We start from the raw sequence: 24221 nt of genomic DNA, 5'->3' as shown, positions 1-24221 counted from the left end.
AACGCCAAGTTATGTGCTTTTACTATCATATCAGGCGTATAGTTTCGATGCCAATGCGCTTTCTGTCACAAACGTATTTAAACACCGTGAGGGGGCCAAGATATCACTACCACTTCTTGAATGCACGGAGAACCAATGCATAGCATTGCTGGAAAGCAGCCTGAGGGACAAAAATTTTTTCCTGAGGAACGCTCAGACTTGAAAAATTCCTGCCATTTTACGACGAGGAATGACACTCTTGCTCAGCTGCTTTGAGGAGGATATCTGCCATAGGCATTGGCGACGTTCTCTACGGATGAAATAAATGCAGAGACTTCATGCTGCGGACGGAGCAGGTTTCCGCAGTGCTTTTTCAGATTCGGCAAGTGCTCCAGCCGCTACATAAAAGTATTGCACGAATTGAGCTAGGAGCAGAGGCTATATATCGGCTTTCTGCCGTAATGTCGTGTCATACTCAAACATCCATAGGGCACGTGGGTGGTAGCTGTGTGTTCGGATCAGACACTAGAGCAGGCGCAGATTTAACGCGGAAAAGAAAGCGTAGATTTGGTCACTGTCGGAGATATACTTGAGCAGTAGGGGGAATGACGATGGAGGTCAATTACTATGGGAGTATAAACACACATGAAAAAAGTTACAAATGAAAGAAATTACAGTGTACACAGCAAAAACAGCGACGCTAAGCCAGTACAACAGAGATGCATATAGCACCAAAGGAAGTACATGTATATGCACCGGACAGTCCTTCGACTCCACCACGCTGGATCGGCTCTGCCGAAGACGTGGACGTCTAGAGTGGCACGCCTTCCTCCGCTGGGTTCGACCCTCTGCGCGGCAGTGGCGTGAAATCGGGAGTCGGACTGTACCCTGTGTTCGAAACATATAAATGGCGGCCCTACTGCACCGACTGTTTAACGGCGCGAGGCCAGCTTAATTTACATATGCGCCGCGTCTGTTGTTTGCTTCGCCCCAATCCCGGCGTTCTCAAGAACAGTGTTGACGCCGCAGATGTCCTGTTGTCCTCCCGTCGGCGTGCGTGTTATCATTAGCCATCGCACCAGCCGTTGCTGACCCGAGTGACGCCTCTAGGCCGTTATATCGATGCAGCGCTTGTTTTTTACGCCTCGTTAAGACGTGAGTGCAGTTTGAGCTTTTCCTAATTTATCTTAGGTGACATTTTTACTTATTTATTTTTATATCGCTTTTTCCAGGTCTTCCTGCCTGTGAGGGGAATGCGTTATTTACCTTCTTCTCCAATTTGTGATTGCGCGTCCACTCCGTCCTCATTTTTTTGGAACGCTCTGGGCTGTGCCACCTGGAAATTCCAGTCGCGACATTGAGATTTGTGTTGTCAAGTTCGAGTCATGACACAGCGACCTGCAGTTACTTCATTGTAATAGCAGTGTGAGAGCAGCGGTGGCCAAGTGGTTTGGGCAGCCGCCTCGCATGCGAGAGGTGAGGGGTTTATCTCCAGTGTCGCCGGGTACCCACCTGTGATACATTGGGTACAAGCTTTCTCCTAGTACGATGCTCCGCTTCTTTAGGGTGAAATGTTTGAGAATGAGCATTTGAGCCACCTTGCGCAACGAAATACACCTTGTGTCATGGCGCTCTTAAGTCGATTAAAAAAAAATTGGCAGTGGCTTAGCTCATCTAGGTCAGGATATGCGTAGCGAAAGCAGTTTCGTCTACTGACATTTCGGTAGCGACACGCCGTCGTTTTCGTTCAGCAGCTTGGCGGCGTCTCTTCGCGAGACGTTCCTCTCGTTCTTCGGGCGTCTCGGCCGCCCGCTGCTTAGCCTTTCTCGCCTCGTTTTCACGTTGTCAGGAGGCCTTGTACCATGCGACGACTTCTGGCTCGGAAAACTCAATTTCGCGCAGCCTGCACTGCTGTCGTGACGAGCACGGCCGCTCTTCATGGTGCGCGTCTGAGGAGCGAGCGCATCGCTTACGGCTTATATCCCAGCTGCGCGGCGCGACTCTGCGCATGCGCAGTACGGCGCAGTACGGCGCAGCGGCTGCAGCGCCATGGTTGCCATGGTATTGGTTGCCTTGGTAACGGCGCATGCGCAATAGCAGCCTTTGGCAGGCACCGCGAAATGCACTTCTGCTAGCCTCGCGTAGCTTTCGGGACAAAAAGGCTTTTTGAGGTATAGGGATGGCTTTTGCGGCATCGTAATACCAGTATTGGCAGATATTGGAGAAGAGTGTTAGTGTGTTGTGTTGGCTTGATGATACATAAGCGGCCATGGCGCCAAACAGAACATCGGAAAAGAAGTGAATCATGTTGACTGCTAAGCTTATTAACTAATTTCTAATAGCAGACTTTTTAATTATTATAGTTAGACGCCTGGTTGCAATTGGAGATTTGTAACTGGCCGTTAGTGATAGACGTATCACTTTTTTAGAATTTCGAATACGCCATTGGCCACGGCGCTTTAGCTCAGCAAATTGATCGTTCTTTTCGAGAAGAGCGCGTTAAGGAAAGCCCATCACTACACGTCGCTCCGTGGCACGCGAGTCACGCGGCCTTCACTGTCCCTCCTGCTCCTCGCTGCTCGTCGCCTCTGGTGGCTGCTTCAGATCACACGGGATAGAGAAGGCAAAATGACATGTGCGGCACGGAGTGACGTGTAGTGGCGAGCGTTGCTCCACGAACTCCAAGCACGCGCGCTTTTAGGAAGGGGTGCGTAACGGTCAAAATTTGTTGAGCCATAGCGTCGGGAGAAATTCCTTTCCCGAAATTCTAAAAAGTGACGCTAACGACCAGCTGCAAATCTGTGGGCACGGGAATGCTTCAAAAAGCTTGTCTCCTGAGCAGCGCTTTGCTCCGATGCACATGTGTAGTACAATTTCCTTGGAGGTTAAAAAGAACGATGACAGCTGATTCCTAATTTTCCCATGTTTATGATTGCTTTTAAATGACTTTCCTATTGTTGAGCTTCGACGATGTAGAAAGGAACCATGTCCCTACAACTCGATCCGAATCGCTATTAGAAACTGAATCGCTCTCTGAAAAGCCTGCAGAGCAGATCACCGTAATCTTTCAACTTCTGAAAGATGTACACGATCGTCCATTGCAAAAAGTTCAGCAACACAAAGAGAACTAGCCACAGGCTGAAACTATGAAAACAGAGCAGCAATACTTCGAAACAAAGCCAACTAATGTCCAGAAACGTTTGGACGAATTAGAGGAAAAATCGAAAGTCATTGGTAACTTCGGCCATCCATTTCAAGAATCCATTCATGGCCTGACTCTCCAAAATAACTTGTTACAAAAGCGTCTGGATGAAACGGAAGACAGGCCACGCAGCGATAATTTGATCTTCAGTGGGTTGACCGATTCTTCTGAAACCTGGCAACAAGCAGAAAGCCCACTGACCAACGTACTAACAAAGGTTCTTGACTCGCTACCAAATGATCCACTTCAGCACGTTCACTGTCTGGGCACCTTTTCGCTAAGAAATGCAGCCGCATCGTTGCGGAATTCAGCAACTATAAAATAGAAGAACTAATTCTATGGCATCGCAATTTTTTCAGAGACCGCAATATTTCAATTAGTTAGCGACCAGAAATCAGTTAACTAGCCAATTAATCAACGTAATTCACTTGTTTTCAGATGTCCGCCAACGCTGTTGCTACGATACTGGAGAAGCCATCTCTATAGCCCAAAAACCCTCTTTAAAAGAAAATCATTTTCAGCTTCGTTGAAAGAGCCTGTGTGTTTTGAAAATGAATTTAAAACAGTTTGCTCTTAGCTAAACGCGCCCAGAGTTGTTTATGTGGCTTTTATTTTCCTTTCTTTCTGTTTTTGTCTCCATTGCATTATGTCTATCGTGAACCTTTACCAAAGTTGGTAGCGATATTCCTTCGACTAACTGTGTACATAGCACGCCATCTGTCTACTCTCCTTAAGCGGGTTCTGCTTTAGCACCATGCATATCTCAGTATGTGCGCAAACCAAAGCAAAACCATGAGCCAATCAGGCTAAACACATACTTTCGCACGTCTATTTGTTTTAAATGCGTTAAAACCTTACTTTTTTTTATCTGGTGTTGCATAGCGTACGTAAGCTTCATTAATATTGTTTTATCTATATCCATGTAGGAAATCCGAATACAGTCACTAACTAGCCGATATCTTTGTGCATAATATGCTGTACGCAATAATTAAACTTTTTATTGTAGACAGCTCTTCGTTTTGAATCCACACTGCTGTCTCTCTCTCTGTGCATCTCAACGTTATCCGAATCATATTACGTTACGTTGCTGTGCTGTCATATAGTCAACAATTCTGGACAAAAGCATTTTTGAATGGGAAAGAGTTTACGAGCGCAGTTTTTTCATACATTGTAAGATTTCACTATAATAATCAATATATCCGCAGATCTCCCGTCAGCAGTCTTGAATTTTTTTTTCTATTAACGTTTTTGCTACCGTCAAAGGCGTTCCCTGTTGTTTTCTTATGGCAGTCTTAACTGCTCGATGCGAGCTATCAAAATACTATTAAAGATAGCTTTTGCTACATATCGGAGGAATGGACTATTGCCGTCAATATTTCTATACCAGTATCTTACAGTCCAACTGTTAAGCCTGATGAACACATCAAGCTTCTGCTGAAAAAAAAAATCGCAAAATTTATTTCTCTGCGATTTTATATCGTACCGCCGCGCCTGCCGACCGCCTCTGGAAGCTGCAAATGTGACATCACAACACCCTCACGGTTCCCGCTCGATTCGAATCCTTGAACGTAGTTCGTAGACGGGGTCTACTGTTCTGTGTACACGCTTTATCCAACTCTCCGCTTTTTCGCGGGCGCCCTTCGTAATGAAACTTTGTATACGGTGAAACAAAATGACGAAGTACTGCCGTGCTCAAGACCGTCGCGACAGCATTGTTGCTATAGACGCACACCTTCGCATACATTTCTGAGATATCAGGAGCTCCGAAGACCGTTAAATCGTGCCTCGAAGCCAGTGCGGTGAAACTGGACGCCTTTGACAGGATATTTTTTTTTTTTCTAGAGCACTACCTCCACGTGTGTTATGCAATAAATGTGGCTGCGTTAAGAGCTCTCAGCATGGCACTCGACAGACACCGGCTGAAGCTTCGCGCTGTTCCATTTGTCTTCAAGAAAACAAAAATCAAAATGCATTTGAGAAAAGGAAGGTAATGGAGGTTGGCGTTGTTCCCGTACTCACGTAGCGTTAAAGAAGAGTAGACTGGCGTAAGTGTGATTGTGCTGAGCATAGCGCATAGGATAAAGAAATAAATGCCGACTCACTGCAGAGAATTTTCAGCGTCGGCATTTAGGTCTCCATCCTCAAGAGCATTAAAAATTTCTTGCCGTCGTCTCTTATGCATGCAGCAGAGTTAGACTGCTAAGCTGAAAGACTAAACGAAGCTGCAAGAATGTGAGGTTCGCTTCTTATTTCTAGACTGATGCTGTGTCAGCGCGGGAAAGCACAATGCTTAGCTTACTGCTGTGTTTAGTTCAACGCTGTATCGAGTGATGCGCGTTCGCTGGGTTCCATGCAGCGCTTACTTCACCGTAATGCACATCAGTAAGCGATTACTGGTGCGCTCGCGTTCTGTTTCTCATCCGTGTTTGTGTGCGCATACGTTTGCAATCTGGCATGAAGCTACACTTGCTTCGTGTTTCGTCTGAGGTGAGAGGGAAAACACCAGGGTAATCTCGAAATCGCATCGGACAGCACTAAGCGACGAGCGATCTAATGACGCTTTGAGAGAGCCGTAAAATATGCCTGACTCCGCACGTAAAACCGTTTCCGCAATTGCCCGACGTAACGCTTCTCAAACTTCTTCCGACATTGCATACTGAGCATGCGAGATAAAAACTCAAGAATTTGCTGGCCCCAATTGCTCTACCGGTACGGCCCTCGCTTACTCGTCGTCGTTTCGAGCTGACGGCTCCCGGGCATGAGCCCTGGCCCTTTGTTCCCTTGGATGCAGAGAGCTACTTCGCCATCAGAGTCGTAGTCGTTGAGGCTGAAACGAATTTTGAGCTCAGGAGAACCAGGATTTATGTTGCACAGCTGCCCGACGGTGCACTTCCTGCACTTCCGATGACCGCAGCCTGCTACCTGCCTGACAATGAGGCTGTGACGTCGCACTATTGAGCTCGCATTTGAGAAGGCGACTTCGCGCATGCCCACGAAATGTCGAAAATAAAATCACCCACTGAAAAATGAGCTAACTGACGAGCCTTACGACTACCTCTCGTGCCTCGTGCAAGAATCCATTGTTTGAAAATAAATAGAACAATCTGAAATAATCGCTAATTGCGCATTCATTTTCACCGTCTTCTACAAAATCTTTCAAGTATTACTTTAGTATTTTAACGTTCAGCCGCGTAAGTGAGTACTGACAAGACGCATCGGTTTACAGGTGGTTCAGAAATAGTGCCACGAAAGATTATTTCGTTTCTTTTTCTTCTTTCTGCCGGCATGGCCTCATCACTTTTTTGGTTGCGCGAGACGTTGCAACCACAGCGCTGTAGAACTGTGATCCCACGCGCCTTTTCTGCGATGCTTCAGATTGTTGCCGGCGTTTAAGATGCATTGTCTTCAAAGTTACACGCCATTTACAAAGTAAATGCGCCGGAAGCGATGGTCAGTATGATCTTCGACGACCCCTCAGCTTATTTGCTGCTATTACCCCTGCCGAGCTCAGTTCTTTTGAGGCCATGAGTAAGCCCAATTAAGTTTCGGGTTTTACGCAGGTCTGCCTGGCTTCCTTCTGGACTGGCCGTCGTTACCACTACGTAACAATAAGTTTTTTAGAACTTTTTAAAAACAAATGATAATCATGTGTAAGCGCAATGAAGACGATGACAATAGTGCGCTGTCAGCGTCGAACGAAACGCGAACTAGATCGTTCAAAGGGGGTCCAGCCAAACAGCAAATTTATTCTTGATACAGTCGAACTTGCTGCGGTTCGTTTTCGGTTTGATGGCGTGGAGCCCGCTGCATGGAAGTGTTAATAGGTTCTGCGTGTACTCCTTCTCAGCAGCTAATATTTCTGTGCTCTTGCTTTAATTACCGGTAACATTTTTCTTTTCGCGTTTTTGGTTGACACTGATGGTACGTTGCTCCCATGCGTAGTTGACGTGTCCGTCAGCTAGACGTTTCCGTTCACAAGTCGAAGTGTAATGTGAAACTTTGACGCATGAAACGAAAGATTTGAAGAATTCCTTCTTTGCATGTGAGGTCAGCAAGCGTCTTTTTTTTTTTTTTGCTGCACAAAATGCACTGTTAGACACGCCCACATTCAGGTAGGTTACGGCTGCCGCTGTGGCGCAGTGGTTATGATATTCAACTGATTATCCGAAAGATGCGAGTTCGATCCCGGCCGCGGCAGTCGAATTTCGATGGAGGCGAAATTCTAGAGGCCCGTGCGATGTCAGTGCACGTTAAAGAACCCCACACTACGGCGTCTCTCATAGCCTGAGTCGCTGTGGGACGTTAAACCCCATAAACCAACCAACCAATCAGGTAGGTTACGCGACCAGGCGAACGCAAGGTGAGAGGGTAATTGTCCTCAATCTGCTAATTAACCGAGATAAGTCAATAAATGTTTTCAGTCAGTACTGCTGTTGGCGTGCTGTGCTTTTTAATAATTTCAAGTTAGGGGTGATCGAATTTCACGGCTGTTCCATTCGGCGAAATTCCCGCACCACGCCGGCATTCCGAGAAATCGTGCCCCCAAATTTCTAGCACAGCCTTCGTCATTATGCATGCAAGGCGGTGACGATCGGCGCAAAACTCTTCGCTGTGTGGCGCATCTCTTGCGTTTGGCGTTTCGTCTGCGAATGGCGCGGAGCAATGGGCGAAGCTGATAATTGTTCTTCTTTCACTTCTAGCCTGCGAAATTGAAGAAACCTTGTACGCAACGTGCGTCGCTCCACAAAGAAGTTTTGCGCCGATCATCAGCGTCTTGCACGCATAGAATCGCGTGGATTAAGCTTGAAATCTTGCGAGAAATAGCTGGATCCATGGTGAGTCTATAAATACGACCACCTCTAACTTTCAATATAAAATTTCACGTAAGCTGCAATGGCTAAAAAGTTTAATATTGATTTTAGCTAATTAGGAGGTTGACGACAACGGTTATCCTCTCTCTTTACGTTTGCATTTTGTCGCATAAGGAGGAAGACAAAGAAGTTGTTCTTACTAGAACGTTGCCTTCACGCCTCTGCAGTTTTTTTTGCAATTTGTGCTATAACCAGGGAGGCGCCGCTCCCTTTCATATACGGCGATGGAAGTGAAGGCTCATGAAACCCGGCGGGTCGGCAGCGGCCGCCCAGAGGAAGCGTCTCTACCATCTCAGTGACGCAAGTAGCCAGGCCACCGAGGTGTACTCGGCGGCCAGTGAAGACTCTTCGACGGACGATGGGTTCGTACCAGTCCTCAGCAAGAAGGCCAAGCGAAGACTGCGCCGACGTGAGGAGTCGTCCTCATCAAGCACGTCTACAGTCGTCAAGACGCGAGGTCCCCCGACGCATACCATCTTGTTTGTGCCTGAAACGCCAACCGGAAACCTTAACCACCTGAACAGGCAAGCCACGTCTATGTTCCTTGAGGGCCTCGTGCCTGGGGGGATTAAAGACGTGCGAGTCAACCCTTACAAAAACATTATCGCCATTGATGTCACGGAGCGCAGCGCACTGCAAAGTCCCCATTTCGAGATCGGATGCAGCGAGCAGGCTTCGCGCACTTGCGCGGGACATCACGCTTGCCGCGTGGAATTCCGGCCAATTTTGCAATTCCCGTTTACAATCCTTGGGCCCAGATCTGAAGCTCCGGCTACCATCAGGCCTACCACGACGAGAAGAAACTTTGCTGTGTCGCCTCTGGCTTGGTGTAGCTTTCACCAACCACTACTCATTCTTAATCGGTATGGCTGATAGTCCTGCATGTTCCATCTGCGGGCATGACGAGACCATAACCCACATTCTTTGTGACTGCCCTGCCTACACCACCGAAAGGCAGTCTCTCAGCTGTGCGCTGGAGCGCCTAGATCCGCGCCCTTTCACGGAAATGAAGATTCTCGGCCACTGGCCGCGGCGGTCGTCGGCGGAGAAGGCCTGCAAGGCACTGCTCCGCTTCTTGAGAACTTCTGGCCTGCACGATAGGCTGTGACTTTAACGAACAGTGACGTTTTATAGTGACTTCAATTTTCTGTTACTCTCCTTTCTCTTTCTTTTTTTTATCCCCTCACCCCCTTCCCCCCGTGTAGGGTAGCAAACCGATTATTCTTTCGGTTAACCTCCCTGCCTTTCCTCTTCTATATCCTCCTGCTCCTCCTTTGTCGCATAACCTACACGTGTAAAAACTGCACTCACACTGTGGTGATGTTTTTTTTTTTTCAACAAAATCTCTGAAAGTGCAATTCTGAACACCCTGTGCACTTTAAGGGACATCGGTGAGAAACCCGGGGTGCCTCTGAATGCACTTGAAACAATTCTTATTCTGCTGCTAATCTCTTTCTCATGGCACGCTGATTAATGGACCAGAAGGGTGAATCATTAGTCGATGCCAGATATAGCTCATACAGTGTGCACGTTTTCACTTAGGCTTGACTGCGACTGCGTTTGCTATGAGACAACATGAACCTACCATGCAGACAAAACAGCGCAGTTTACCACAAGAAAGAACGATGTTTGAAAGCGCCTTTCAGAGTCCGTAAGGTCTGCTGCACCTGCCTTGCGCCTTTCGAAGAATAAACTCGCCCCAGTGCTGCACCCAAGGCGGACACAAACTACAAAGAAATGGCAGCACACGCGGGCATTGTATTCCAACAACAGAGATATTTATTCCTTCAAAACCATGACATACGCTGTCGTCGTACACAAGTCGCACCGTCTTCTCTCCTTTGACACTGAGTTTGTGCACGCGGTACGTCGAAACACAATATCTATTTATATATATTTATATATATATATACTGTATGTATACGTGTTTATGGTGTGATGTGTACAATATTGCAACGCTCTCCGAAACACTTGCACGCTTTCCTGTTTGGCACTGGACCCTCTCGGCTGTCCCGGCGTCGCGTATTCGACTTCGCGTAGCTAGCTCTCAGGCGGTCCTCGGTACAATGATACTTCTGCGGCTGGTCATGATGTTAATGTAGAGAACATCGGAAGCCTATGGTGCACCTCTGAGAACACCAAGCTGCCTAATGCTCTTTTAGTTGAGCAGGAATCTTTATTTAGCATACACCGATGGCAATGCGGTGAGATGTACAAGCCTGGCACTAAAGTCCCCAGTTAAGCTTTGAAAAAAAAAAAATGCAATCAATAGGTACAAGCCTATCTAGGGACATTACTTGGAGCCACGTCTTTGTGGAATTGCTGGCGGCTTGTGGAAACAGAAGTTTTTTTTACAATTTGCCGCCAACCCGCTGTACACGAGCCGACACGAAGCCATCACCACTAGGTCCATCGGTTGGCCTTCGCTCGCGCTGAACTGCCCGGTTACCTATTCTCTGGCACTCAGTGACGGACGCGACGGATCGCCACGTCAGCCTCCCACCGATTTATTAATTTCTTCACTTGTCGCAATAGCGGCTTCTGAACACGCTCGCTTATTAACAGCTGTGTGGCATGTAGGGGCAGTTTCAGCCTTCCTATTAGTCTGGAAAAACAAAAAGTAAACTACTTCACTTCTGATCCCATTATTTCGTTTTCCTAAATGTGAGGCAGGCGTAGTGTTCATTTCTCGTTAATAGTGCAATTTAGAAACCACTATGTAGATTGGGCTACATTTATGTTGAGGCAGGTTTACTAAGGCATGTGTACGAAAACAAAGAGATCGCACTGAAGTGCCACGGGTGCTGGGTCTCTCCACTTTACACAGCACGTGAGTTGCCTTACACATGTGGCGATCGCACAAAGCTCCGGAAAGCATAATGCTTTCCTGAACATCGAGTAAACTTTCAGCCCACGTTCTACTGAATGTTCAAAAATGTCTCTGTGCCAACAAGGAGATACCGAACTTCGCAGTCAGTATTTTAGATTAGCTGCTGGTTGCAGTTCTTCAAAAAGGCAGCCAGTAGCACAAGAGATTCATTGAGAAAATTTGCTATGCCTTCTGAAGTCTCTCGCATTCTAAGCTTCTGAGACCGCGAAGCTAATGGGCTCATAGAGTAACGATGGACGGGGCCACACTTGGTAAATGTCGCAGCAATTAGTAGGCTCCGATTTAATCTAGCAAGGGCAGACAGCACCACGTAAGGAAACACAGGTTTCATAGTTGCACACGCGTCGGCAGTGCAGCCAAATTTCACTTGTGTGCTCCTCATTGAAGAGCAGCTTTAATGAGTGATTTGGCAAGCCGCCTGTAAAGTTGGCCATGGCAGCTGCTCTCTCTGCGTCGTTTGTTGAAGCCGGGCGATGGAAAAAGAACACTGTGAAGAGTACGACGAAAGTGGTTGCAGAATACAGTTCAAAACTTCTTTTTGTAATCAGAAACTGAGAACTGACACTGCAGTCACACAAATAAATAAATTTAAATAACTAACTAAATAAATAAGCCCGCCTTTACCGCCGGGCATATGTAGCGCTTGTAGTAAATGTACATCTTTGTAAAGAGAGTGTATTGCACGAAAATTCCTAACAGAATACATGAAATAGGAACCTGCGAGTACAACCACACAGCCAGGATGTTCTTAATGGTAGGCGTAATTAAGCAGTTTTTCGCAAGCTCACAAGTGCGATTTGCCGAGGTTGCCGCCTTACCGAAGAAAGCTGTTAATGACTCGCGAAGTTCGAGATTATAGTTCCCGTGCCCTTTCGGCTTACTTTTTCTTATTAATGAAGTTCCACCGGCACCTAACAGGGTTTGCCAGCGATAATCACCCGCTGAGCAAATATTATTAGCTCCAGCCTTCACGTAGCTAGAATTAAAGAAAAAAATTTAAGAGTCACTGAATTAGACGAACCTGCTATAAGTGCTATAAGTGAGCTACTCATCCGCTGTAAATTATTGCGTGCAGAAAAATTGAACAACAGAGGTGAATAATACCGATAGTAATTTTTTGCTTTAGTTGGCTCGCTTCATTAGTTCGGTCTTATTTGACGTTTGTCAGCGTTGTTTAGCGCGTATGATGGACTTATTTCTTTTCTGCTATGCCTGGTGCTCTATTTATCGCATGTTCGAAATGTTTGACCATGGTCTTATTGCACCTTGGAAATTAGATCACCCGGGTTAGAGAAGAGTCAAGTGAGCTTTTGTTAAAATGATAGAAAGGAACTATCCTTGAAACCCGGCTTTCTAGGTTCAAACTATTTAAGATGTCAGAATGGAGTGAAAATGAGCCTAAACTTCACCATTTTTTTTTTTGGTTTAGCGGTGTGATTAGAAATGTTACAGGTTCTTATTGACACCTATCCTGCCCAAAACTCGTAATTTCTTGGCATTTTGGACACATTACCCACGATGTAAGAACTTCAGTGTCAGATATGACAGATGGGCAGCGAAAACAAAACCTGAGAACGCTTCTAGCGCACTTCGGCACAATGTTTGCTCATACGATAACTCCGCTAACATCTACCGCATTTCTTGCTAAGAAAACAGAGCGGAGACCGGACGAAGGAAAAGTGTCCCACATCCTGCCTCCGCGTTGTTTCCATAACATGATCCCACACTGTCTAGCCCGCCTAAAAGGTGCACCAGCATTTATTTTATCGGCGCGCTGCAACAGTTGGCTCCGACGTCTACTCGCTGATGTACGCACCACGCCTCTTTAGAAGCAGAAAGGAAAACAACCGAGTACTTGACTAGTAAAATCACAAAGCAAAAAGCAAAACGCACTCCACAAAGGATAACGCTATTCTCTCCAAACACGATACCGCCGGAACAGGTCCGCAAAGCAGGGCTCCGACGCAGCACTTTTATGTCGGTGGGCCACCTGCACTACAGCCTAATTACCGCACTAAAAGCAAGGTCAATAGCTTGTGCGACCTGGTCGCGATGTCGGCGGCAAAACAGAGCAGTCAAATGTGTCTTTTTCGTACGCAGCACGGAAAAACGCACGACACAACGATCAGATGACTAGATGTCGCCGCTGGCCGCGAAGAATGTCTACTGTTCGCTTGAGAATGCCCCGGGAACACCAGAACAAGGACTTGTTTAGTGCCAGGGCGAGAACGATCACCAGAAGCAACACCACAAAGACCAATAGGAACAAGCCACCGTAGGCGTGGGCAAGGTACTACACAGATATTTCGCTGGTTTCCCACGCACGCAATGGCGCTAAGAAGGCAGCTCCGGCGACCGCGGCTTCCTGCTCCACTCAAGCACCCAAACTTTGCAGACTGACGTTGTCCATCGCCACTCGCAAACGCTGCTGAGTCCGCGGTTCTGCAAATTCCGAAGGGCCTTCCATGGATTCAAAGTGTCGGTTTCGAGATGACAGCACAGGCCAGCGCGCTGTCAACAAGAAAACTATCTCGCGCATGATGCCGGGTGCACTTTTCCTGGAATGCCGACGAGGACTCCCGCCAGCATCGCAGTGGCCCCACAAGGCGTCGGAGCGACAAGTGTTCGCGCAGCCACAGGAGCAAGAGTCGCCGCCACGTCACTGGTGCGAGGTCATGTGCCGGGTGAGGTGGTGCCGCTCGCGAAAGCTCTCGTGGCAAATGTGACAGCGTAACTTGTCCTCGCGCCGTTTCTTGGCTGGGTCCGGCTCCCGCTTGTGGTGCGACCGCATGTGGTACACCAGGTCACTGGTCATGCGGAAGCTCGTCTGGCACTTGGCGCACCAGTTTTGAGACGGCAGAGACAGAGCCGCCAGCGACGGCGGGAGGTAGGGAAGTACTGCGGCCGCCGGGTACTGCGCCGCAGCGGCTGCTGCGGCTGCCGCAGCGGCAGCCGGAAGGAATCGCCGCGCTGCAGCGGCAGCGGCGGCGGCAGCGGCAGCGGCGGCCGCCGAGGAGTTGTTGCTGGCGGACGAATTGCTCTTGTCAAAGACCACGTCGTCTTCAACTTTAGGGTCCAGGAGGGGCCCGAAGACGGGCAGCAGCGGGAACTGGGCGCACAGAGGGCTGGATGGCGGCAGTCCGTAGGGAAAAGCGAATGGGAAGCCGCCGGCCACCGGGGACAGTCCAGGAGGAGACCTGCACGCGCGCACGTAGCGAACGGCCGTTTCACACGCTGCGACTCAGTGGCACAGTTGCGAAATTAGGAACTGTGCGAAAATAGGAAGTTTTTGTTATGTGCGTGCTGACTCGCTTCATTCTTCCGGCAGCAATATCCCTGCAGCAAAAATGGCTATCTCATTTTCAGGTAACGATAAACTTGACAATGCGTACAGCATTCGCGCCACGGTTTGTAAAATTATATATCGCGGAATGTCTCTAATCAACCAATGGATTCCTTACCAAACAGGCACTCTGGCAATGAAGAGGCAGATTGCTTGGCTTCATGCACTCGTAGTTGTTACAACACCTTGGAAATTCTGTGCCACTTCAACTGGGTAAGTTACCTTCTCAAAAGAATTGTGACAAGCCCGTGACTGCTGTTGGATAGCTTATTTCGACTCATTGGAGTTGTCGCTCATCTCAGGACCTTTTCATTTAACTGCTTAAGTTGCTGTCCTCTGTCCTCCTAAGAACACTAAGCCATATAACACCCCATTTATTATCCTCGAATTCTTCGGACTGCACTGGTAGGCTGGTCTCAATGGATAAAGCTCTAGCGTTAAACGTTGCCAGGTTCAGCTTACAATGACGGAATGTCCGGAGCCAGAGATTTTCAGCACTCTCCGCGGCGTCACACGCGTGGCTGCCGCCTTGTTCATTTGCTTCGCATCCGCTGGTGACTGAGGACCGGGGGTTAATTGGTGCGTTCATGTAGGAGGTGGTATAGTACTACAACACCAGGAGGGCAAATCCTATTCTGGTGAGAGGGTGCTTTGTCGGCTTTGGTCACCGGAATCAGGCCACACCCCAGGGATAGGTATTCAACTTCATTGACACTTGGATTTTTTAAATATCCGGAATTGGGCGGCACTAGGATTCGAACCCCGATTTTCTTGCACGCGAGGCGGATGCTCTACCTCTAAGCCGTCGCTGCACTGCCCACATTGCACTGCCACGGAATTATTGGCTAATAGAGCCTTGTGCTACCTCGGAGAATTTTTTTGCCAGTGGGCATGCGTCTCTACCGAGCACATAGTGCATTGTTTTCTCACTTTTCTCAACACAAAGGCTTTAACACTCCCGGTTATGACAACGCCGTTCTTTTACATTTGCCACCTAAATTAGGCTGTCGTGCTGAGCGCTACAACATTTCTGTATTTTTCTTTTACGTGTCATCTATTTATAGCCTAGGCTCGTCCGCCGTGCTGCATTTATCATGCTGCTTTTCACCTTTTCTGATGTGTTTGTCGAGCAAGGTATGATTTCTGCCACGTATAGATTAGGCAGTGTTTGGGGCGTTTCCCGTTTCTCTCTCTCTCTATTCTCTCTGTTCACTTTCTTCCTTTATTCCCCTCTCTTCTCTGTTGTGGCCTCTCCTGTTGCAGTTACCATCATTACCAGCCTACCAACGCCTCCTGCAAGACCAAGGCCTCTCTCATATCTCTTCAACTACACCGGTGCTATGCCACCTGCTTTAACCTTATCCCACCAAACTTCCTAATCTCAACCCCCCCTTCTTCCCTCACTCTCTGGCGCCCCCTGCGTAGCAACGGTGATGGTTACCAGGTGACAGTTACCAGGTGTCTTTATTTCGTGTTCACGCACCAAACGATAAGACTAAGCTTCCTCCTTAATACCACGATTGTTCCAGGCCTAAGGCATGGAAAACTGCGAAATTTGTTGTCCAGAATAATTTTTGTGCTTGGCGCCTTGTGAATGGCAACCAGCCCCGCGAGCAGCCACTTGCCTGTCAGTTTTGTCGACCTTCTTGAAGGCGCTCGAGGGCGGTGCTGTGACTGTAGCGTCTTCTTCCGCCCTGGCACGCTTCTTGGAAGGCCGCTTGAAGGACAGGTCGTCGGGAACGCAGGCTGCCGCAGCATATTCGGACGGCGCTGCCGGCGAATGCGCCGGAGGAGACGCCGTCGCGGCCTCGCCCCGCGACATCCTGTTGGCAGGGAAGGGGGCGATGGGAGACGTCCTCAAGTGGAGGCGATGGCAAGTGATCGTTTGCTAAGCAGTAACGTAATTAATGAACCGGTCAATTGGAAGTGAGCATTTGTTCCTTTCTTAGACCAACGTTAAGTAATTAGCACCACCGAGGGCATGACTCCCGAGTGGCCCTTGAAGCGAACATTAACAGCGCCAAAATTTAACAGAAAAGCGCTGATTACAACGTTTTGTGCGCACTTTTCAAAAGCAAAACCTCTGTCCAGCAGAAATGCTGTTCTGGAAGGCTCTGGCGTCACATAGACCTTAGCAACTTTCGCTGGCTTGTTGCCCGCCTGATGATATGGGTTGGCCATAGCAGAATGTGCCCATGTATATCTGCACCTAAGCGAGAGAATGCCTCAGAAATGGGCCGTAACGGCGGGCATGGAATGAACCACGTTGAACAAAGGCTAGTCGTCTTGCTTAAGCAAAGGTTCCACTCGCGAAATTCGATGGTGGACCTGGAGCTAAGTCATTGGCGGAATTCGCTTTACAATAATCCTGTAGCAATGACATAACTGGGCTTTGCAGTAAAAAAAAAAAGTGATTGCACCTCCTCTTATTATCCAAGAAAGTTGGTGCATGCCTTCTTCTACGCGCCACTACGCGCCATTCACTTCGCGATGCCTCAGGAGATACCACCCCAATAACGCTGTCCAATTGCATATCCCACCTTATTCGGTTAATCAGCAATGTTTGATGCAGCTAATTAAAATATCGGTACAGTAAAGGGAATTTTACACATAACCTGCAACAACACAAACAAAGCCAGAAAATCTCGATAAACCCTTCTAGTTTACACTGCTGCCACCACGTGCCGCATAGCGCTAACACTTCACTTCACTAACACTGCATTGGAATATGTTCAAAATCGTGCCGTCCGGTTCATTCATTCCTCATACTCGTACGACATCAGTGTGTCAACTTTGAAAGTGAAATCCGGTTTGCCACTCCTTTCATTTCGTCGCCGCATCGCTAGCCTCGCTCTTTTTCACAAGTTTTTTTATTCTTCCCTGAATCAAGCACCGTACATCACAGCCGCAGCACGCATATCTCACCGCACCAGTCATCCACTGCAAGTTGCACGCCCACCATCGCACACTACTACCTTTTCTACATCGCTCTTTTCTCGAACAGCTTCAGACTGGAACGGCCTTCCCTATGACATCGTCGTTATCGCTTCGCCATCTGTTTTTCAAGCGCGTGTAACAGATCATCTTCAATGTTTGGTTTGGTTTATGGGGTTTAACGTCCCAAAGCGACTAAGGCTATGAGAGACGCCGTAGTGGAGGGCTCCGGAAATTTCGACCACCTGGGGTTCTTTAACGTGCACTGACATCGCACAGTACACGGGCCTCTAGAATTTCTCCTCCAAAGAAATTCCAGCCGCCGCGGCCGGGATCGAACCCGCGTCCTTTGGGTCAGCAGCCGAGCACCATAGCCACTGAGCCACCGCGGCGGCATCTTCAATGTTAATTATTGCTGTTTTTTCACATTTTCAAGTGTATTCCCACCCCTTATGTAACACCCCCTGAAAACGGGGCCTTCAAGGAATAAAACTGAACTGAACTGAACTCAAGATCACCGCGGGAATTTCAAGCATTCGGAACATCTCGTATATTTTCTATGGCGTTTAGAACTTCAGAAAGTTGAAAATTTTACAGCGAGGAGGAAGATTCGGGCATCACATCACGTTTTGTCTAAATTACGTCTAAAAAATCCCTATTGAGTTGCGAAGTGTTCGCTATTGGCAGCTAACAGATGGCCCTAGATGCTAAATATCCAAAAAGCTTGGTATGACATTCACAGAGGTGACGAGACACCTCTTTTAATTAAGTACGAAGCGCCTGTTAGCTAGTGTGCTAAGGCTATCAGCGAAGACGATGCGTACTCGCCGCACGCAATGATCTGCAACGGCCCGTAGGGGAAGGCCACACCGGGGAACGAATGTTTTCATACTGACTTTTGTAACGATAAAAATTCACTGTAATATTCCTCTCTCGCTTGAACCGCCCGCAAATTCGCGCTGAAGTTTGACACATAGATGACATACGGTAGTATTGCTTTTACAGCACCAAGTCTGGATGATGTACTTGGTTGATGCAATCAGAATCAATTAGAAATCCGCGTCGTCTGCAGCATCGGCGACCCAAGACAAGCAGCTTTCGCATAAGTGATACCGGCGGCGCAGTCTGGTGCCTATCAGAGGAGCTGTTTAATCACCTTAGATAGGAGTAGGGAGGTGAGTGGCTCATTTTAAGATGCTTTCTCGACTGCTTTAACAATACTACCCTAAAGTTCAACGAGTTTGGTTTGCGCCTGCCGGAATAAAATCACCATCCTCGGATAGGCACCAGACGGCACTACCAGGCAAGTACATCACCCAAACTTTGTATTGAAAAAGCAAGACAGTCATGTGCCATCTCTGCATCAGATTTCAACGTGAATAAACCAGCGGTTTGAGCGACAAAAACATTTTATGACACGTTTTTAGCGTTGCGACATTCAGAAATTACCCGCAAACACGCCACCGGCGCCGGGGCATACCTGTCCAGCGTCACCTTGACGTCCCTGGCGTTGGCCGGCTGGTGCTTGCTTTCCGTGCCGCCTCCCCCACAGCAGTCGGTGAGCGAGGCGATGTCGAAGCTCTTGACCTTTCTCGCTGTCGGCAGAGCGGCCAGCGCCCTAGGTTTGGAGTCCACGGCGGCCGCTGGCTCCGGCGTCGCGTCGGTCGCCCGCCGCGGCACCGTGGGTGGCGGCGCTGGAAGCTGTGCCTCGGGTGACGCGGCGTGGTGCCTCGCGGGGCAGCGGTACATGAGGTGCGACACCACCGGGTACGGGTTGGCGAAGGCGTCGCTGCACAGCGGACACCGGTACGGCTTCTCGCCGCCAGCCCCTCCTGCATGCGCGCGAAAGCCCGTTCTCGTAGACTGCGCTTTTTGAACATTTTGGGGTTATAGTCACATCACAATCCTAAAGGCCCATTCACGCGAAGGAACAAATGAGTTTCGTCCGGCCACGGACGCAGCACCACGTGACCCGACGTCTACGCCTCGTCCGCGGACGGCGGCTTTGATAGCCGAAAAACGCGGGTTGCACACTGCCGCCTGAGCGGCTGTCTGCTGCGCTTTCAAAAGCACAACTCTCGAGAGTGCGCCCTCATCCTCGAGCGAGCTCCCCGAATAACCTCGATTACTGGCGTTTTAGCTTATTTTATCTTTTATTAGGATCGGCCGCTTTTAAGCGATTAATAGCCCTGTTACATGGGCACTTTAACGACCGTTAAGGAAAACGGCAGTTGGCCTTAACGGCCGTTAGGCGGAGTTACATGGCAGCGCCAGCGCCGTTGGAAATCCAACGGCGATTGACATCAACGGAGCTCGCCGGTCTCCGTTCCGCCGCCGTTTCCGTCCGTTTCGTCGTGAAATAGGCAAGATGGCAGCCCCCAGCAGCAACGTGTCCAAGCTGCAGGCGAGCGCGCCGGCGCAAAAACGCTTTGCCTGAACAGCGTCACTGACGCATTTACTTATCAACTTGTGGCAGGATCACCTCGCCGAACTGCGAGCGCAGTAACACAATGCGCCCGTGTACGCAAGGATGACGGCGCTTTTCAACCAGCTCGCCAGCGAGGAGTGCGGGCGCGGACGTCACTCGCGGTACGAAAAAAAACAAGGAAATGCACAGTGGTGCTGCGTTTAGTACAAGCGATGGAACGTGAAATGGCACGCTTCACCACACTGAAACCACAATAAGCACAACTAGCCACTGTACCACAACAAAACAACAAATGCAGCCATTTTGCAACGCCATGGATATGATTGGATTGGCTAAATGAGCTTCTCCGCTTGTTTTGCAAGCAACTCTTGCAAATAGTTAAAAAACACACTGTGCAGCATGTAGCGCAGAAAATAATTGGAGAAATAAATTTTTTTCGAGTTGGCAGGATAAAAATTGACAGAGGCTTAGCTTGGTTAAGCCTAGTGGATTGCGAAAGCAAGCACCCAGATCAAGAGATGTTGAACGCATTCGCCTGGCTGCATAATATGCATGCCGTTTAGCTAAACTTTGTTCCCGCTCTTCATCCGTTTTTTCCGCACGCCGCCGCTTCTTAGCTGCAGCACATCGTTGCAGCTTCACCTTATACACATCATCCGACATATCGTGGAGGATTCGCTGGGACGACTGCGACGAGCCGAGTTGGGGGGGCCGCTTTTCAACAGCTGGCATGACGTCACGTAGAGCTAGCGCCTCCCCCACGGCAGCGGCGCGTGGAGGATTCGCTGGGACGATCGCGACGAGCCGAGTTGGGGGGGGGGGGGGGGGGGCGCTTATCCACAGCTGGCATGACGTCACGTACAGCGAGCGCCCCTCGCGGCATGGAGGATTCGCTGGGACGATCGCGACAAGCCGAGCTGGGGCCCCGCTTTTCCACAGCTGGTATGACGTCACACATAGGTCACGCTAAAGGTCAATGGTGGATTCTCCGGGACGACGGCCAACAGCGGAAACCTCGAGCAGTATTGCTTTCGCAATAAAAGTTCAAGAGTCACGTGAAAAATCGCTGAAACGGAAGTGAACCGACCGATCATGGAAAGTGCCCTGTGAGCGCAGCCACCACCGTTCCGTTCCCACGGCCGTTACGGCGTTCAACTGCCGTTTGCGTTAACGGCCGTTGCAAGTGCCCATGCAGACGATGTGGCTGGCGCAGTTCCGTCGCGTGCCTATTTCCTTTGAGCTGGTGCAGTTGTGGGGTGCGGCACTTGCCTCGCTATTTCGGAGGGAAGTTCGAGGAAGACTGCGGAAAGCAACGAGAGGGTGGGAGGGAGCTTTCCGTAACTGGTTTGCCCGTCCGTACGCGCCGTCGTCTCTTGCCGTCCGCCATGGGAATGCGAGCTGCATGCCGTCCGCGGACAAGACGGAGCCAGTGACGTCGGGTGACGTGGTGCTCTGTCCGCGGTCGGAATCGGTGATTTCGACCGTTGTGTGAATCGGCCTTAAGCAATCCCTCTCTTCATCACAAGAAGTCATTTTTCAAAACTATGATTGCAACCTGTTTAGAACAGTGAAAACAGCAAACCGAGACCGAAATTCAGTCCGCTGCCAGTGCCTTGCGTGGCACAGCGATTACAACAGTAAAATTACCAGAAACACACTCGTACACGAGTTGAATGGTTGATGTAGCAACTGAAAGCGATGAGTACTTTCATAAAATGCCTGACAGCACCTATTACAAGCCTCAGAATATTGTAACTAAAGCGAGAAGCGGGTGTTAACGTGCGAGGAATGCTTGTGACGTCGAAAATGCAGTGCTGTTCGTGAAAATAATCTGTGAGGCCACGGAAATGGCAAACTTTAAGATCGATTTTGCTCCGGAATGAAATGCCGCATGGCTGCCAAGCATGGTGGGAGCAATCAGAACTGAAGGAAAGACGTACACTCGTGTCCATTTAACATGCCCCTGCTGTAATGAGCGTCTCCAAATATAGACAGTATTTTTTAGGCTAATGTATTTACCCCTCGTTAACGAAATCTCGCTTTTGAGACAATGTACAGGGTGGGATTGCACAGGGGATGTATATCTGACGTGTTAATATGCACAAAGTTAAGAATAAAAACCTTTTCTGTTCTTACGAGATGTTCCATCATTCTGCATTTGTAGTGCTGAGCACTAGAAAAACTATGTGTAAAAGTGGAAATGTCTCAGTGATCGCCTTATATTTTGGTTGCTTGCTTTGCAGCGCCAAGGTAGCCGATCGGCGCGCTTTGCCGTTCGCAGTACTACACGGATGCTTGCGATGCAGATTCCCTTTGCAGATTCTGCTACTTTGAAAGATGCGTTCAGCAGCTGTCAGCCGTACATTCAAACGTTTAGCCTACCCAAGGTTAGACTGAGTGCACGGCGGCAAGTGGCTGCCGGACCATCCGTGAAACCACTGCGTCCGGGAGGAACGCGGTTTCGGTTCCCTCGCAAAGTGGGGTCCTCCTCCCTCACAGGAAGAAGGGGACCTCGGGAAGACGGTCACGAGGGGTTCGGGTGACAGTTCGTTGTTCGCTTAGGAAAGAAATGTCGGCTACCTATCCTGTGCTCAGTGTATTGAATGGTTTGTTGTGCTGCAAAAAATATTGTGTGTTTAACTAACTTCAATATCGCAGCGTACTGCAATCACTTCACATCTCTATGTACAGAAGGAGGTAATAATTAATAAAATGATCTTTTGAATATTTCCTATCTCTTAAGGAGTCGTTTTTAGGGACGATTTGCTTTCTGGGCAAATTCTTTTATTTTTTTCGGGAACCAGTGTTCGTATTAACTAGAAACGACTGCATTGCAGCACAACGAAGGATACCACGTTCGTGGACGACAAGAGAGCAGTAATTACAGCCTTCAAACCATTCCGTCTCTAAGTTCACGCTGATGGTGGGGGTGGTTGCACCATGAGTATTAACAACTATAACTGATGGCTTCTTACAGTTAGGGAGTATCCACTGAGGAATTTCAGTTTCCCAAACAAGCCAGATGCCTAGAATAAAGTCCAAAGGTAAAGCGTGTTCCAGGTCTCCAGACGGTCATAAGGCTCAAGAACTTGCACCCACGCTTGTAATAATCCCTCGGCGTGGGTGCCTTGCGGCGGATGACACCGCTTGTAAGTGTCGTTGCGTCAGCGTTATTACGGACGCAAAAGTTATGTCGTGAAAACGTGGCGCACAAGCAATGCAGTGAACTTGCGCGTTAAAAGGAAGACCACGCCCGCAGCTGGGCGCCGAGACTCACCGTGCGCGCTGCCACTGTTGCGGGGCGGCGGCGCCGCGGGCAGCCTGAGCAGGTCGGCCAGATCGCGGGAGAACCACGCCAGCAGCGGCTCGCCCCTCTGCACGGGCCGGCAGACGCGCAGCTGCAGCTGCTGCGAGGCCAACGTCACCTCCAGGTTCTGCTCCTGGGGGTGCCGCGCCGCCGGCAGCTGCGAGAGCCAGCGCAGCCGCTCTTCCTCGTCGTCCTGCTGGCGGTGAGACTGCTCCTCGTCCGCCGCGGCGCCACCCGGCTGCTGCTCGGGGCAGTCAGGGCGCCAGGCTGACACGGCCTGGAGAAGAATAGGCGCCTCCCTCTTAGGAATACGCTGAACGAGCCCCGCGACATCCGAAGAAATTATGGTCAAAGCATAGGACGTCCACGAAGGAACGTACGGGCCAGCACGACCACCTTTTTCCAGGGAGGTTCGGTTCATGCACAGCGTCTGACACTCTACTGTGTGCCACTGCTCTCCATCCTCACCCAGACGTTAGCTAGTAATGAAGTCCTGTCACTCCACCCAGAGCTTCTAGGACTGGCCCGTAACCGCAGGAGGCACACCACAGACAGCTCCCGTCAAGCGGAGCTCAGGAAGTACTTTGGCAAAGGCTGTTTATCACGCACACGTATAGATGCGTGGAACAAGACCGTTACCTCGCAGTCGGACATGCAAAGACGCGCGCTTGTTTTGTGCAGTGTTTGTAGGCATTCACGGTAAAAAGAGTAAGAGGAAGAGGGGAGGAAAGTAAAGACAGGGAGGTTCACGCATGAGGAGCCTATGAACGGTCCCTGAGGCCTGTAGACCTGAAGTACTGCGCCAGCAGCCGAAAGGTTTTGTGGCCCATGGAACGGCCAGCATGGAATAGTCCGACTGAACGCAACGCCTTGGTATCCATAGTTTCCAGAGGGAAGCAACGTTGTCAAAGCTAAAAACAAAAAATAAAAAAAAACACTGAAGGAGCCGAAAACTCTCAGTATTTTCTCCTGTTTCAGAGTCGAAAATGTGGCGGCGATAACTGCGTCCCCCCACCCCCACCTCAAAAGAAAACAAAGAAATGACTGTTTTAACGCCGTTAAACCGAGTGTGACGTGCGAAAGAACTTGGTTTCAAATTAGCTTGACTATTGCCTAAACATTGCCTTTACTTGTCCCTCGAATTCTCTCGACTCTTGCCGAGACACTGCCTGCATTGCCCCCAAGACAATTTATTTTAAACTTTCGTACCGCATGCCCTTCCCCTAACCACACCTTATTCAAGTAATTTCACCTCAAAGGTCAAGGG

At 49.2% G+C, this 24221-nt stretch overlaps 1 protein-coding gene across 1 annotated transcript in view; it reads right to left on the bottom strand.

Annotated features, from left to right (window-relative positions):
- Nucleotides 1–9860: 9860 nt before the first annotated feature.
- LOC149355149 (uncharacterized) overlaps nt 9861–24221 on the bottom strand; it is a 105709-nt gene continuing 91348 nt past the window's right edge. The window contains exons 3-6 of the mRNA XM_089583657.1: nt 22925–23231; nt 18700–19051; nt 15911–16108; nt 9861–14139 (exon numbers count right to left, since the gene is read on the bottom strand). Coding sequence (XP_089439783.1) covers nt 13602–14139; nt 15911–16108; nt 18700–19051; nt 22925–23231 — 1395 coding nt within the window. The 3' untranslated portion in view covers nt 9861–13601. The remainder of the gene's footprint in view (nt 14140–15910; nt 16109–18699; nt 19052–22924; nt 23232–24221) is intronic.

Source organism: Amblyomma mixtum, chromosome 3, assembly GCF_055824585.1.
Source record: "Amblyomma mixtum isolate Tamu chromosome 3, ASM5582458v1, whole genome shotgun sequence".
Classification (NCBI taxonomy): domain Eukaryota; kingdom Metazoa; phylum Arthropoda; class Arachnida; order Ixodida; family Ixodidae; genus Amblyomma; species Amblyomma mixtum.
The sequence above is the reverse complement of the archived record's forward strand: the minus strand, read 5'-3'. Positions and strand labels throughout refer to the sequence as shown.